The following is a 17,557-nucleotide window of genomic DNA, read 5'->3' as shown; positions in this document are numbered from 1 at the left end:
ATCTTGGTCTTGGCATGACCGATCGCGTCCGCAGAGCGCAATTAAAAAAACATCCCCGGGTCGTGGGGCACGCCGGCGTTCCTGGCAGACGCCCCTCTCCGGTGTCTGTTCTCGGACGCGGCCTCCACTTCGGAGCTTCCGGAAATTAAACCCCGTCGCGTCCCGGCTTTGGATCGTCACATAAGAGGAGCTTTATTTTCCGAAACCGAGAGCTGGATAAAAGGGCCGCCTGGCTCTCTGATCGGAGGGAGCAGCATCACCGTAAACTCATTAAGGCAGAACAAAGGGGACGTCTCCCTGCAGGTGGGTTTAACCAGCCGGTGCCCGCAGAGGCTGCACCAGGCCTCGGCTGACGGGGCGTATCGTTGCTGTGCACCAAGGAGCTTTGGTCCCTCAGGGAAACAAATCGCTGTTGCTTAAAGGGGGTCGCAGTTGGGGGGGGGGAGGCTGTTAATCAGGTCAGGCCCCTACATAGGACAGGGAGGGAAAACCCCCACCCCCCCAGTGGAGTGACACAGTGGTTTCCCTTCCTCATTAGAGCTGTTCTATAAACAGAAAGCAGTGAAATCCTGGCAGGCCCAGACAAGCCCAGCCCTCCAGTGAGACCCCCCCCCCCCCACCACCTCATCAGGTGTGACCTTCCCAGCAACAAATCAGTGGGTCAGCATTACACAGGAGAAGGCATAGCTGGGAACCATGGCAATAGGAACCACGGCAATGGGAACCACAGTGAGGGGAACCAGGGTGATGGGAACCATGGCGATGGGAACCACGGTGATAGGAACCATGGCAACGGGAATATCCCCATATGGCATACAGGCAGGGCTGGACTGCAATTAAAACTCAGTCCTGGACTTTGAGATTCCTTACAATTAGGGGTGGAAAATTTTGGTCCAGAAAGTAAAAATCTAGCCACGATTTTGTTTCAACCAACCAGTTCAGTATAAAGAGTTACAGTCACAGAGTTCTGCAATTGGTTGGTTCAAACAAAATCTTGGTGTGGATTTTTAGTTTTTTTACTTTCTGGATATGAACTATCCATCTCTACTTATGATAAATTTTGCCAGTCAGGAGCAGGGTGTCCCATGATAACTTTTGACGCCTGGGAGTTGGGGGGCCCACAAACCCATCAGGCCACTGGAATAACACCAATTAAGCCAGATGGCCCATCCAGGTCTGCTTACAGCCCCCAGGTCAGTCAGCACAGTATAACAGTAACTGAACTGCAGTGTGTGGCTTTGCACTCGGCCTGCTGTCAGTTCACACTTGCACTGTGTTATACTGACCATTTCAATTAAATGAATCAGTTTTGTTCTATTTTATACTGAATTGTAAAGCAGAGAATTGTTACTGTGGTAAGCTGATTAAAAATCACTCTGGTCATTGGTATAAAACGATTGGAGGCAAAGTATGATTAATAATCCTGTACTGATGAAGAGCTTATGAAATTCATGGATGGATGGATGGATGGATGGATGATCAGGGCCACTGGCATCCTATTCAGGCTGTTCTCCAACCTTGTATCCCCCATGATCCTACACAGGAGAAGCAGTTGCAAGATGGATGGATGGATTAATGGATGAGTAACCGGACCAATACAAACATCACAAGTCCAAATGGGAAATGAAATAATGATGCGGAACTAAATACCAGAAATGAATCTGCAATTAAAAAAAACCCATAATGGCTGTACAAATACCAGTACAGCATTTAAAATTACAAACAAATTATAATTATGAATGGTACAAATGTTGATCACAGTTATATGCTACAGTTCCACCAGTAATTAGATGTTTCTTCGGAGTGGATAGTCACGCTTATTCGAGAGGGAATCCCGGCGATTCAGAGGGTGAGAAACTAGCGGAGAAGCCCAGGCTGCAGCACTGTGGAAAAACAGCTTCCCAGCCGGGGGGGAAGGACACCCTGGGGGATTAGAATCAGAGGACCCCCTGAGAGGGCAGGGAGGCCGGCTACAGGGACTCCAGAGAAAAGAGCACAGTGAAGTTGCAGCTGTTTAAAAATGGCCGTCGCTGAAGATTCACTGAAACTCCGCCTTAATGAAGGAAACCAAAGACCAAGACTGTGGAAAAGGTGAAGCATCACGGCCAAGCTTATCTGGCTCAGTGGATGCATCCTGCGGGATTATTACATTCCGGATCTGCTGTGTTTATAAGGTTGTCGTGGAAACCTGCTGGGTCATGCTACCTGAGAGCCATACAGAACAGGTGTGGTAGTGGTGGTGGTGGTGGGGGGGGGGGGGGGGTTCAGCCAGTGAGGCGGGACCAGGGAGCCAGATGGTCACTGGGGAGTCCTTGAGGGAGTGGGGAAACGGAAGCACGCTATTAATCAGGTGTGAAGTTAGCTAAACAGCCGTAGCCCTTCCCTGACTACAGTGTCGCCTATAGTAACAGTAACCACAACAACACCAACTAAGCGGATAATCCATTCATAAAAATTGTTACATTTTATATCAGACGTCACATACAAATACAGCCTAACCATTTTACATTTAGCTAAAATATAATTCAGTGCACGTGTACAAGTATAAATGAATAATTTATCAAGGTACCCTAGGTAATTTTGGAAATTTGATTTTATTATATAGCCTATTTAAAATATTTATAGCTCATTTTTTTCCTGCATGGATGATATTGAAGGTGTTCAGATGCCAGGTCTTGGACTGCAGGGGATGAACAGAATATTAACTGTCACCTGGTGTGGGACCGCGAGGTATCGGAGGCGAGAGGTTTCCCAGCACCGTGCTGCGTGTCGTGGGGGGGCATGTTTGTGTGGTGATGAATGAATCATTACAGCGGGCCCGTCTGCTCTGGGGCTGAGCTGCTGATGAACCGCACGTTGGCTTCAGTACGTGGCAAAACGGGCGTTGCCCACTTCGGACTAATAGACAGCGTGACCCGTAAGACCACCCACATGCCACTTATTAAATCCCATTATGTTCTTCGCGATGTTCCCTTCCGTCACACACGCTCTGACATCCTGCCCCGCTCTCATTTCCTTATTTATTTTTTATTGTCACCCCCATGCCCATCCCAAACATGACAAAAGGGGGTGGAGCCAGCCATCATTATCTGTCCTCCCTCCCGCTTATCTTGGCAATGAGATCCTTGAGCGGGTCGAGGCCTGCTAGGGCCTGTGGGGGCCGCATCATTTTCCGTTTATAGCACAGCTCTGGATCATTTTCTGGCCTAGCAGGTGAGGACACAGAACGTCTCGACTACGTTTCACAATAAAAGTCTCTCACTAAAGCTAAAGTATTATTTATATCCCTGAAAGTGAAGGTGACAATGCACTTCCTTTACGACAATGTTGCCAACGTTGTTACTTTATTGCAAATCGTGGTTCTAATGGACATGGCATGTTTACAATGTTCATTTACTCTGGCACCAAGAATAAAACAGGAGGTTCTAGAAGCACTGTGTGGTACTTTTATTACAGAAGGAAGGAGAGTCATTTGACTCCCACTTTAGGTTCAGTATGCAGGCTTTTAAGCACAGGGAAGGCTCTGAGTTCAAAGTGTCTCCAGTGGCGTCTACTGGACCAGAAGGTTCTAGCACACCCAGTACTTTTATAGAATATGACGCCACAATACTTCAGATGTACCCAGGGGGAAAAAACAGAAGGTCTGACCTTACTTTGAGGTTAAGTGATTCAGTCATTGTGAATGTTAAAGTCAGTGTTTCTCAACCCAGTCCTCAGGGACCCACAGACAGTCCACAATTTTGCTCCCACCCAGGGAGCTGTGAGGGAGCAGAAATGTGGTCTGTCTGGCAAGGAGCTGGGAGGGAGCAAAAATGTGGTCTGTCTGGCAAGGAGCTGGGAGGGAGCAAAAATGTGGTCTGTCTGGCAAGGAGCTGGGAGGGAGCAAAAATGTGGTCTGTCTGGCAAGGAGCTGGTAGCGTGGACCGTCTGTGGGTTCCGAAGGACTGGGTTGGGAAACACTGCTTTAAATTGTCACTGTTTCATTGGAATGCCTGGTTCTTTTACCCCCCACAGGCTGCTGTACATTTGCATACTGAGTCCTGCTAGCAGCATCAACCTGTCATAAGCGGCAGATAATGCCAGCTTCAGCCCTTTAAGACTGGCGTTTAAAATATCTGTATGTGACGTGAACCCTGAGTGCAATTCAAAAGTCAAAATATTCTCCCATCGGCTGACAGTTCCGGAGTTTTGGGCCCTGTGCCACTGAACTGAACCGGCCTTTTGGCGCCGTGAACTGGTCAGAACCTTAATTCGGCGACCGCAGCAGCAAATTTAGTTCTGACTGGGAAAATCAACCTTCACTCCCCATTAATGAAAGCTATAAACAGCCCCTACGATGCATTGATCTGACCATCACCTTGCCAGATCTTCCCCGACCACAACTACCGAGCCGCGTTTCAAACGGAGGATTTCCGGAGGATGTGTCACATGCGAACTCGACCGGTAAACATGCACGGTGACAGGAAAATTTGGCCTGATGAGAATAAGTCAACATCAGTTATAGCACCGCAATCCATTCCACACTGGAGACTAGTTCAGCGGTACGGAGGACTACTGTTTTATGTATAAGATCAAAGCGGTCAGCCTGCCCGTCACTCTGGGTGGCCACATTTGGCAGAATGAGGAGGGGGGCTGACCACAGGCTGGGTGCCGTTTCCTCAGCACACGCACCTGTGATACCCCACCCCCCCCCGACCCCTGACATCCTCGACCCCTGACATTCCCGGTGGTGTGGCGATGAGGATAAAATCCTTCTGTGCTGCTGCAGGAGCAAGCCTGCGGCATGTTATGTAGATCGCCTTAGCTCAAGGGCAGTACGACTGGTGTCGTGCGCAAGCTGGCCGAGATCCTGTGCAAAGTAAAGGCAGACGGATCACCGTCTCCCACAAGTACCGCTGATTCACTTTGTAAAGCACGCAGAGGTTGTACAGGGTCTCATATCGAGGGAAGCTGGAACAATCCTGGCTCTCGGCTGTACTGGACCATGTGAGCAGAGCTTAGCTGGCAGCTATGTTCCCTGTTACATTAACACTACCTCCTATATGCTTTGTGGTAAAGTATCCAGCAGATAATAAAATTATAATGGTCCAGTTTACAATCCCAGGGGGATAAAAAAAGAGTGGAGGCAGCTCATTAGTGGAAGAATGGGGAAGAGCTCTTAGTTACCTAGTGGAGGTGGGTTGGTGAGACTTCATGGGAACATCTACTTGACATCTATTGAAGGATGCTGGAGGGTTAGGGGCGATGCTGGCCAAGGAGGCTGGGAAGGGGAGCTTCTAGCTGTGGCTAAGAAGCAAGGATCAAATTTGGGGAGCGTGTCAAACGTGGTAGGCAGGTAGCAGAAGATTGGACTTCACATCTAGTGGCTGGAGGACTTGTTCCTCCAGGTCCTTATGCATATTTATGTCATGATTGAGGAAGTAAAGTACAGGCTTATGGTGTCATGAGGAGCAGTTCTGGGAGACAGAGTTTGGTGGAAGGCTTGAAGGAAAATATCTGAAAGAATGTTACATTTATATAGTGCTTTTCAAGCACTATACGGACCAATGACGGGGCCACTTCAACCACCCCCACTGTGTAGCCCCCACTTGGATGATGCAATGGCAACCTTTCTGCGCCAGTATGCTTATCATACAGTCCCTAAGGTGGCGAAGGGGCAGGAGAGAATTCAGCAGTCAAATAAAGGGGATGATTAGCAGGCCAGATCTGAAAGGGCGACAGTGGGCAGTATTAGCCAGGACATCAGGGTACCACCCCTACTCTTCCGAAAGATGCCCAGGGTCACATACTGGCTAACAAAGGTGTTCTTGGATAAGGTACAGCACCACCTGCAGTATTAACCCCACCCCCACAACAGAAACTCAACCTCCAAATTCGTGAGACAAAAACAGACCTCAGGTCACGTTTCGGTATATATTCAGTAATATCATAATACTTATAATATAATCAGGTACCTTGAAAAATAAATGCTCGTACCTGGTTTCTAGCAATAAAGAGATATTTTCGTACAGTGAGAATTCCAGAAGTTAACCAACTATTTGTGTTACGGTCAAAATATTCCCATTGCTGAAGCGTTCTCTGTGAACATACCATCAAATGCATTACCAGAGGTGTAAATACTCTTGATTTTTGTAATTGAGATTTGTTTCAAAATCTGTACTTTATTAAGCAGTTTAAAACTGGTATTGTGCTTGAGTACATACAAAATACTGTAATAGTATACAGTAGTTACTCCCTTATTTACCCCTGAAGTGTGTCTGCAGAATATGCTTAGCTGAGTATTATTTTCATACTCCGTCCACCCATACAGCTGATGTATAATGCAGCCCCTGCTTATAGCACTGCCTGAGAAATTCATAATCGCTGGGTTTGAATGACAAGAATGGAAATCAGTGCTTAACAATCTGTTTGCCATAACAGGCGTCATTTTCAATGCATATTAGAAAACGTCCTTGTTTGGGGGGAGTTGGGGGGGGGGAGGTCTCTGTTTAAATATGCTGGAGAGGGAATAGCAAGGGAGCTTTAATTAAATTAAAAGAGATTTTTTTTACTGTCGTCATTCTCACATTGCTGGCTAAAAATATGGCGGCATCCCACAGTGTCCATGTTATATTGATCAGGCAGCTGTGGGGAATTGCCTGATGAATGGCGCCGAATCGACTCACATCACCCAATATGCCTGACTGATGGGTGTGTTGGATATTCAGTCCTTTACTGGCTAATCTGGATTGTGTACTGGCTCAGTATATAGCAAGTCTTATCCTGCATGGTTGTGAGATTCGATTCCTACTTTCTCAAAGATATCCACTGGAGTTCCTGTTTTGTTTTACAGTCCAAAAACAGGTAATTCAGTTGGTATTTATAAACTGCCCAGTGCTCAGTGTCCTGCTTTGAACTCGCATCCCATCCAGGAATGCCACAGGATAGGCTCCAGGAATGCCTGTGTGCTGAATGTGCTCATGGGAAAGGAATAGACTGAGTAACCTTATTCCAAGCCTCATCAATAAGGTGGAATGCTTACGGTCACCTGGAAGCAGATCAAGTCAAGTCACCTTTGAACCATGTCACACAGGTGAAGGAAAGTCGCGTTTCTTTGGAGCAGTACATAGGCAGAATAAGGAAGAATACATTTCTGCTTGTATTTTACTCTGACTCTTTGGTGCTTAACAGATGCATTTAAATACCTTTGAGGACCAGTAACTTGGTTTGTATAGAGGACAATGTCACAATACGCAGCTGGTCTGATTTATTTCTTAACATAGTTCAGGCAGGGCCACCCAAACTTAATTAGAGTTGGTGCTGTAGTAAAACCGATGATTAATTCTTTGGCAACACAAAATCACCCCCTAAACAGATGTTTCCACACAGACACTTTCATCTTGCGTCTCTGCAGAGTTCAACTCAGATCTTTAAAGGCAGGTCTGTACTTCGTATTCACAAGTCAATGAAAACCTCAGGGTGAGTTTGTGCTGTTTCTTTCCCTGGAACATAAACTAATAATTATTTTGCAAAAAAAAAAAAAAAAAAAGTATTCCCTAAGTATTGACAACACACAGGATGGGGGAAACGTGAGATACCGAGGTGGCAGGAAGCTTTGTTTGGTGATGGGAGTTGAAATGCGTTCAACAAAATCAGCGGGGGAACAAAAGAGCAATAAACAGCTGTTTTTGTCATCAGCAGGAGGGGAACAGCCCGTGCGATAAGGAGTCTGTGAAAGGGTTTGGCCGTGTGTACTGGGGATGCTAAGGAAAGGAACATATAATCGTATAATGGCTGCAATAAGCCAAATGGCATCTGTATAAATCTAAAACTGATTTCATTTTAGCCACTGACAGGCATTTCTCCATCCCGTCCCACCTTATAGAGTCACTAGAATTAGAATTCCGTGAAAATAAGGAACAATACTGAAACAGATGATAAACCCGAGTTTGCATTATTCTACGCACATGTTATTGATGCCCTGGCTCGAATTGCAAAGGTTTCCGAAAGTACGTTAAATGTGCGTTAAATGTCATCATTCAGCTCGTGTTCAAGACCCCTGTGCCCAATGCGTTTTTGTGACGGAAATAATCTTTCATTTTTTCATTTTGAATATTTAGTTTTTAACTTCATAACCGTCGTTTGCTACGTTTTTTTTATTCCGGAAAGTGCATTGTAGCAAAGCCACGAGAACGGATTAGGCTGTCACTGCTCATTAAAAAAATCTGGTAAGAAATGCAGTTTAATTTTTATAATACTGGCATATTCCAGAAAAAGACTTTCTTACACCAGAGCGATGGCCCCTGGAGAGTCGCTGGACAGCGCTCACTTTTTCGATTATTGGCCATGCTGAGTTTTAGCCAGGTGGGAATTCTCTAGGGACAGACCAGTCACTGGGATCTTTGTGACAAAATTCTGTCATCATTCTCTGAAGTGCCTGGTGCTGGTTTGCTATGCTGAGTCGCTCTTCCACAGCAATGATAAACACTACGCTCCCGACATTAATAGAAAATGTAGCTGGGTAGCCTGTTGCTTTTGTCCAGGGTACTGGGCACTGTATAAGGGCTTTCATCCCACAATCCAACGCAATGCACTTAGGCAGTGTTGGGCATTTCAGGTCCAGGAGCTACAAATCCAGACCTAGATTTTGTTTCTACCCATCAGTTGAGCATAAAGAGTGACAGTCACAGAGTATTCAACTGGTTGGTAGAAACAAAATCCTGGTCTGGATTTGTAGTTTCGGGACTTGAAATGCCCAACACTGCAGTTGGGTGAAATACGTCTCTAAATAGGGAGTGACTGTGTGCATGAAGTGTATGGTGTGCAGTTCATTGGGTTAATGCTCTGTATCCAGAAGTTTGTGGGTTCACTAACCATAACACCATTGGGTTCCTTGAGCCAGGCCCTTAATCCCTGCTGCTCTAGGACAGAATCCCTGTTCTGTAACAATAATCTCACAGATGTAAGTGGATTGGCATCATGGAGAAAGAGTTCTGGTGTGTTTTGTCCTGTGCTTCCTGGACGAGGGAACCTGACTGCTTATGTAGCTCACCGAGTAGAGTGTTGTGCTAGCATTGCAATGGTCATGGGTTTATATCCCACACATAAATTACAACCCTTTGTTGTCCTGTGAGACACTTTGGATAAAGAGTGTGGAGTAAATGTAGATAACTAGACAGATGGATGTTCTACCAGGCAGTATAGATGTTAAGATCCCGTTGTTATTTTAAAGAATATTCCGTACCACTTTAACCACATCAAAACCAACATGATTCAACACCACCCGAAGACATGCTTATAATAGATCAGTTGGTTGAGGGTTTCTGCCTAATGGGTGCTATTTTTAACATCTGAGCTGATAATATCTGACTTTCTATGCTGCTGAATGTTTTAATGAAGCAGTTCGGGTTAAGTACCAAATTCAAAGATAAAACAGCAAGGGTCATAGATCTCGAGCACATTTTCTAGAGCAGTGTTTCTCAATTTGGCCCTGTGGGAACCCCAGACGGTCCACATTTTTGCTCCCTCCCGTCTCCTTGCCAGACAGTCTACATTTTTGCTCCCTCCCAGCAAAAACATAGACTGGGGGGTCCCCGAGGACCGGATTGAGATACACCGTTCTAGGACACCCCCCCACAAGCTGTTGGCTTTTACTCTTGGATTCTATATCCATCCTGACAGTTTGTGTTAATCGAGTTCTCTTAAAGCCATTGGCTTTTACTATCTTAACTATTCAGCGGTTAATCCCAGTGGTGTCTCTTACTCGCTCCGAAGCAGCACAGAATGCGTGAGTGAGCTGGGTGGTTGTGCTTAATCTGGTCGAGTCAGACAGTGTGAGGCGATAAGAGAAATGCTCAGGCAGCCTATCTTATAAAAGAGCTCTTGGTAAAATACGCCGTGGTTTCTGAACAGAATCAGCTGTGAGCAAACCATAGTTACTCAACTGTCTGGTTCTAAGATCCTTGAACACTGAGAAAAGGGATAAAGCTTTGTAAAATAGTTGTGAGTCTACAAACAAATCATTCAGAGCTGAATACTTTCCTTTATAAAAAGGCGATGAATAAAAAAGACTGTTTTTTTTTTCGGGACTGAAGTCTTCACACATGTAGCCTTGAATGTGAAATAAAAGAACAGAGACTAATATATTTGGCTGGTTGATTGAGTCACCTTTCATGAGACATCGGGTTCTGTTTACGTCAACTGAATGTCACTACAGATATAAAGATGCTTCTGGAGAAGTTGTCAGTACATTCGGCTATTAGGTTCCCCTATCTAAGGAGAATCAGAGACAAATCGGAGTAAAATTTACCTGGTAAACTGATAAAATCAGTCTGAAGACAAAGGGACGTTTTGCGAAACACAGAGCCTACCTGCTGTCTTTCCCATCACGACTCACGAGGCCTCACTCATAGAGTACTGACATTCTCTTCGAGTCAGAAAATGGAAAAAACCACTGCAATGCCGAAGCTTGTGAGTATGAATAGTCGCCTTCGGTGAGAGATAAACCATGACTTTGGTAGATTTTTCACTCAGCGGGACCATTCTGGAGAAGCTTCACTATTCCACTACAGTATGATCTCCACTGGGCGACCCTAGGTGCCGTGCTAAAAAGGAAAAGTGGAACTCTGAACAGAGGCTTCGTTTGTGACCTGTATGCGAGCCCACGTGCGACCGGCAGCTGTCCTTGGTGCTGATTGGAGAGCTGCCCACAACCTCGTACATTTCAGTATCTGCAGAATCTATGTCTGAAAACTTCGCGGCGGTTTGTCGCAAACGCCATATTCACCAGCTGTCATTATTTATTAGAACATTTTAGATACCTGTCCCGCATGTATTGAGAAGTAATTAGGAATGTCATTCCTTGGTGGAGGTAGCACACAGTGGTTGGGTTGGTGACACAGTAGCCTCAAACCCCAAGGGTCACGGGTGTGATTTCGAACTCCAGCATTTTCTGCATGTTTCCTCCGTGTCTGTGCTGGTTTTCTTTGGCTCTTCCAGTTTGCTCCCAGAATTCAAAAGCATGCAGTTAGGTAAACTGGGCCACGGTGAGTGAGTGTGTGCCTTGTGATGGACTGGCATCCCCGCCTTATACCCTCTGCTTGCTGTGATCAGCTCCAGACTCTCCATAACCTTCTACTGTAGTGTTTATGTGCTACTGTAGTCGATCCATGTTTCTGCTCCCTCCCAGCTCCCAGTCGGAGTGGATTGTCTGGTAGGGAGCTCGGAGGGAGCAAAAACATGGACTGTCTGGCAGGGAGCTCGGAGGGAGCAAAAACATGGACCGACTGCGGTTCCCCAAAAACCAGATTGGGAAACACTGATCTACCGGATAACAGTATACCCTCTACTCAAAGCTGGCTAGAAATATTGCCCAACAATCAGTTATGAAGTATTCCCATTCCCTGGTGAAGGTATTCAGTGATTAACGTCAGTTTCAGCTAAAATAAATAGAGCTAAATCTGCGAAACACACTGTAAATAGGTGATCTTCAAAGGAAAACATTAATCAGTGAGATGGCATCCGGTTAAAATATGCTTGATATGGACACTGTATAAACCACGCTTGTGTAGAATCTGCATTCTGCGTAGCATCTGTGTATAAATAGAGATTATGGCTACTTAAGACAGATTTGGTGCGTAGCCATTATTACATGTTGAGGCCCTCCAGAGGAAGAGATGCGGGAATGTGAGGTTCCCAGATCTGCGGCGGCAAGCTAATTAACTTAAGCGCTTCTTTTGCAATTAGATGAACCTGGCTACATGTTTGGAGCATTTTAATTACTGGCAGTCAGCATTTCTGTCATATTGCAATTAAGAGAGCAGAGGACTCGGCAGCCCCAGCTTGCGGTAGATTAAATACGCTTTCGCGAATAATGCTGATTCGTAATCAGCAGCGACTAGGGGGCAAAGAGCTGCTTAGCGGCATTTAATTACCAAAATACAGATAGTCCAAGAGAGAAGATGTCGCAGAATATAGCAAAAACGTGAAGAAACACATCACCGACAAGGAAATCCCTCATCATTCCTTATTGTCTGCATCGAGCATCCTTTATGCATTCCTTGACGCCTTTTCCCATGTAGCCCCTAGCGTGTTTCGAATACGCACTCATCTTCTAAACACAGATACGGCAAACCAGGCCTTGATCTTTGCACCAGTGGCAAATTGCAGTGAAAAGGGGCCTGTCAAGTCCCGACTCACGGCACAATTCACAGTAAGAGAGAAAGAGAGAGAGAGAGAGAGAGAGAGAAAGAGGTGTATGTTTAATTCTTGCCATTTTTGAAAAAGAATGTTCTTTGCCCTGACCAGTGCATCCTCCCAGCTAATCAGCATGTCTGATTGTGATTGGCTGGATGCCCTCTCTTGCCCCTCCCACATGAATGCATTTTTAACAACATGAAATCGCAATAATGCACCTCGTCTTTAGTTTTCGCTCCTTGACATTCAGTACCTTATGACATCATTTAAAGTTTCCTTTGGAAAATGAGTACAAACAAACTGACAGAAGAGCCGTATTTGGTTAGCTAATTCAGTTTTTTGGAACCTGTTCTGTTAATTTCAGGTGTCCACTCCTGCTCTCCCATTCCGCAGAGGGCCCTCAGAGGCCTGTTCTTAAAAGATATCTCACTCAGGATGGCGTCAGAAAAGCGATGATCCGTGCAATCCGAAAGGTAAAAATCTAGTCGTTTAAAATGCGTAACAAATTGGATTATGCCATGCGAGGTGAAGCTTCCCGCTGCTCTGAGTTAATTTGCGCACGCTCTTTGTTTCCCCGTGAATCTTTCCATCCAGCGTGCGAAGCTGGGTCTCTGGAAATGGACAACTGTGATATATGTCTGGTGAAAACAAATGTGACTGAAATACATTTTTGTTTTTTCCCCCTTTTTGCCTTAGTTGTAGTTTGCCGTTGCTACTATGAACTATATACAGCCGAGGGTGTTTTGTAAGGTGACAATTCTGCGGAAACGGACTGAATAAATGAACAAATTGTCCTGATACAAGTCATTGTTGATTTCACTGTTGTAGGGGAAAGACACTAGGGCTGCAGATAAGACTGTTGCCATGGTGCTGAAGGAGATACCAAGTAAGGCGTCTTCAGAAGAAAAACCTCTCCTCACTGTGGCAGACAAGGTGGGCAGACCAATCGCAGTGACCCAACAGGAAGTACTTCCTAGTTTGGGGTCAGTAAAAATCAGTAACATCCCATACCTTATCTTTCACCATAAATGCCACATCTAAAAAACTAATAACTAAATGTATCAGTCTGCTTTTTTTGTCATCGCAAGCTGCTTTATGGGGTATAAAACAAAACAGGCCCATCGCTCACTGTGTCGTACAGTAATGGAGGCTTCATTAATAGTTATAAACCTTTAAGACTCGGCAAATTCATAGTAGTAGAGGGTCATACCCAGCTTAAGAGTCAGGAACGCAGCATTTCATGGTGACGGGAAATCCTGTGCTCTGGTACCTCATAAGCAGCTCGACGAATTTCTGTTTTTGTGTCTGCATTCCTAAAATGCAACAGATGACCGCCTGCATGGCTTTCAGTGACCTGTTTTTCAGTCTGATCCGCCCGTGAGATTTGAAGGCGCAGATAGACATTTTGTGTGTGCATACGTGTGTGTGCGTACGTGTGTGTGCGTACGTGCGTGTGCGTGCGGTCTGTCTGTTTGCTGTGGTGCCAAGCCGCACGGCGTCTCTGCGGCCGCTGCAGCTCGCCAGTATTGCGACCTTCCCGGCTTGCCAGCGCTTGCCGCGCCTGTCCTGCATTCGCTTCTCAGGTGGCTATCATTTTGTGTGTGCTTCTTAGGTTTGACGTGTCCTGTAAGTAACTGCGAGGCACTGGGGAAATGGGCAGCTCTGTCTTCTTTCATTTACTGGAAACTTCTGTTTTTTTCCCTGTTTAGTTGTCTTCTTCTTTTTTATAAGCCTGGACCTCAGTTTCAGATTTTTCTTTTTTTAAACCCCTTTGATGTCAGCTGGATACCTTCTGCAGTTCGTATTAGAATTTAGACATCAATTTAGTGCCATGTCTGGGAATAAGGAATCCCACAGCTTAGTGGGGGTCCCCAGTCACAGTGTGGTTCTTTCATACCCGAATTCACAATTTTCCAGGCTCTCAGATTTCACCAGGCTGTTTCATCAGAATACTAATATGATAAGAATAATACTATGATCTACCTGTTTCCTTTGAGAATGATGTCTACAAACTATGTATCAAAATGATTCAAATTATTATGCAACTAGGAAACTAGAAGCCAGTATATCAGTACATCCATTTTAGTCTGAGTCAGTTCCTTGATTGTGTGTTTACGCTATAATGAGATATTAAAAAAAAAAAAAAAAAAAACATGACCCACTGTGAGAGCCTGTACTGGGTAAACTGGTGTGGAAGTTGGATGTGACCAAAATATCACCATCCAACAGAATGATGCTAATGCTGTTTTACACAACCTGGACGTGCGTAACTTTGGATGGAACTTTGCGGGGGTTGAGGTCTCCACCAATTACGGGAGAAACATTAGGTGCTTTTGGTTTATTGGGGGGGGGGGCTACAACCCCCCTCACACCCCCCGCAATTTACGCCCATGCTTGAGAGATTGCATGCTATTATTACACACCATATTGTAAATTTTAAAAATATATTTTCATTTAAATATAACACAGAGGCATACTCAGAGTCAAACATCTTAATATTTATGAGCTGTGAATATGATAATGGCCAAAAATTGACAGAGACTCACATATTGTTAATTAATATTTATTTATAATATTATATCTATAGTATATTGTTTCTTTTTTAGCTACAGAATTAAAATGAACATTTTTTGACTGAAACGTAAATAGAAGCTATTGATTTATAATCTTAAGAAATAACTGTCTTGCATGCAATATGATTTAACTGATATAATGCCTTTACATATGCATAAAAAATAACCCAGCACTGTTGTTTAATATTGATTTCTTTACGCCAGCACCGTGAGTTAACCCTGTCTGGGGAATTCATATTTTCATATTAACACAGGAAGGGTGGATTTCACTGCAGAATGTATGTGTATTTAAGCTATTTATGTCTGTATCGCAAATTTAATTTAGCTATCGAGTTGCCCAGACGTTCCTCCATTGTGTGTGTGTGTGTGTTTTTTTTAATATAATTTACTTCAGTTTATTTCAAATAGATGTGACTATATGAGTGAATGTTTACACTACATGGGATAATACTTGTGGGGATAATTTTTCTCAGTCTGCTCTGTAATAAACATGCGATTATTAAATATTGTTAAATAATCATAGGGGTCAGCTGTCGTCTCCCCTCATGCGCCCAAAGTAAATGATGCAGCAAATATCTCCGTATGCAATCTGCTGCATCCCTGTCAATTTTTTATGTACATCTGTCGGAGAGCGGCCGGCGGAGCTTGCAGAAGTGCGGAGCGGTTGAAGCATTGCGAAACTGAACATGTATCGCCCGTATGCAACCTCCGAGCCCGTTCAGATACATTTGAGTTGAGGCCCTCTTCCGATTTTCTCTGAAGGATGCCATTGCTTTCCGCTTGACCGGTCCTGTTAGCGACTTCACACATATGTATATTTTTTTTTCCCCCCTATTCAGCATCAAGCTTTCAGCCAAACGCTGGATTATGTATTCTTCGAGAACTGGAAAGCTAGATGCTGACTTGGCGAGATTTTGGACTGTATCGCACAGGTGATGTTGCTGTGAATTAAAAGCGGTCAGCAGATAGGATGTTCCGTGTGCTTTGTGCTTTGTCTGGGATGCGAGGCATCGAACAGCAAACTGTAACCATGGTCAAAGCTGTTAAAAGGGTACAGGAGGGGGTGGGTATGTGGAGAGGAGGTGATGTCGCCACACTAAGAGGGACGTTCTTCCTGAGGTTTGCTGAGATAACATTGGAAGAGGCCATTTCACACTCACACCTAGAGTTAAGCACTATCAGTGAGCTCTAGCCCTCGATGCAAATGATGCAATAAAAGCGAGCCGACAATCTCTCTGCAAGTGTGATCGCGCACACAGCAGGTGCGTCACGATCTAATAATCTACTGATAATAAGAGAAGCATTGTGATCAATGTCATTTTCAGGATGTCAAGTTGGTTTATTAACTGCAGGTGCTACATGTCATTTTATAAAGCCGGCACTATCTCTCGCAAACAATGAACTGAACAAACGACGCCACTCTGGGGACTGTGACACGCACAGGACTGCCTGCCGGGCGACTTAGATAGAGAGGATTCAGCTGGGCGCAGTGTTCTTAAAATAACTGTTTTGGTGGTCGCTATAAAGATTCAGGCCCTGGAAACTGCACCCGAACATTATGTCACAGATATACAACAATTCCGTTTCCTGTCGATGTTCTTCTGTGAGCTCGCGGCTGGTGAGTGTCCGACAGCCCCAGTGTAGTACAAACCTTCCCCCGATCAGTAGGCACCGCCAACCAGTTTACTGGAGATCGCTATTGTCTACAACACTAATGGTTCGCATGAGCTTGTTTTTGAATTCCTCAGCCCTCCGGAAAAATTGCCTCACCTACATACCAGAACAATTAAAGAAAGATCTAATGATTCCAGTTACTTGATGAAGTAAGAAGCCTATTCCTAGAAGACTCGGTATTCAGACGATTGGGATTTGCTTGTCTTTCCTCATAAAGGACGCTGTAGGAATCAGTTGTGCAGTGCATTATCTCTCTGATGTTGTCTTTCAGTGTGCCTCATTGCTCTGGGTTACTGCGAGATGCTGTAATTTTTCCAGCCATTCAGCTGTATCGAAAGCAATATCAGTGCCAGAATGGCGCCGGTTATGTCCCTGCTTCTGTAATCACTGATAAGACACCTGGAACACGCCACACATTTCAGGAGAATCTATAAGCTGCGGAGGCCTTGCTGCTTGTTAGCCATGCACTTTGTCAATAAAGCTTGTTCAAGAGCTGCTGTCCAAATCTCAATATAAGTTCCAAGTAATAATGGCTTTGATGGCTAGAGTCCTCCCATGGCTTCAACACATATATGTTGCCCAGACATCTATCAGACCTGCGTAAGTGAGGAAACTAACTGACGTCAATCTTAATTTAGCAAATAGCATTTTCATTTTTTTAGCCCGAGAAAGCATAATTCTAAGGCATAACGGTAAATAGAATCCATGTAGCTGGAAGATTATTGGCCATTATTGGGACGTGTTAAAGACACAGCAGAACAAGCACAGGGTGGAACTGGAAAGAGGAGGGAAGCTGGGAGGTAAGTAGCCACATCATCGCATGCACTAACCGCAGGAAAATCATTCGTGTCGCATGCTGTTCGGGTTCGACTGCTCGTCTGTTCCCACAGGATGGATGCCGAGCGAGACTCCAGATCCCGCTCCGCCGTATCCGTTAATCTCTCTCCTCCTTCCGATCCGAGGCGCTCTAAGGGGAAAGCTCCTACTGCGAGTTAATAAAAAAGAGCAGTTTGCCTGTCTCTGCTCCCTCTGCGAGGAACGGTCCCACAGTGCTCGTCTGCGGTGTGCCCGGGGGTTTCTTCCTCTTCACCATTTTTTCCTTTCAAAAAGGAGAGAGAACACAGCCTCATTACTAG

General features: G+C 45.0%; 1 protein-coding gene across 4 annotated transcripts in view; it reads left to right on the top strand.

Annotated features, from left to right (window-relative positions):
- LOC125716254 (PEX5-related protein-like) overlaps window positions 1-17,557 on the top strand; it is a 69,123-nt gene that overhangs the window by 19,714 nt on the left and 31,852 nt on the right. For 2 of the 4 annotated variants that reach the window (XM_048988375.1, XM_048988378.1), the window contains exon 2: window positions 13,003-13,107. The exons of 1 other annotated variant lie outside the window; for it this stretch is intronic. In XM_048988375.1, coding sequence (XP_048844332.1) covers window positions 13,003-13,107 — 105 coding nt within the window. Of the gene's footprint in view, window positions 1-12,538; window positions 12,648-13,002; window positions 13,108-17,557 lie in introns of all 4 variants that reach the window. One more of the 4 variants, XM_048988376.1, reaches the window with a different exon arrangement.

This window comes from Brienomyrus brachyistius, chromosome 21, assembly GCF_023856365.1.
Source record: "Brienomyrus brachyistius isolate T26 chromosome 21, BBRACH_0.4, whole genome shotgun sequence".
NCBI lineage: Eukaryota > Metazoa > Chordata > Actinopteri > Osteoglossiformes > Mormyridae > Brienomyrus > Brienomyrus brachyistius.
Note: the sequence above shows the minus strand (reverse complement) of the source record. Positions and strands in the feature narration are given on the sequence as shown.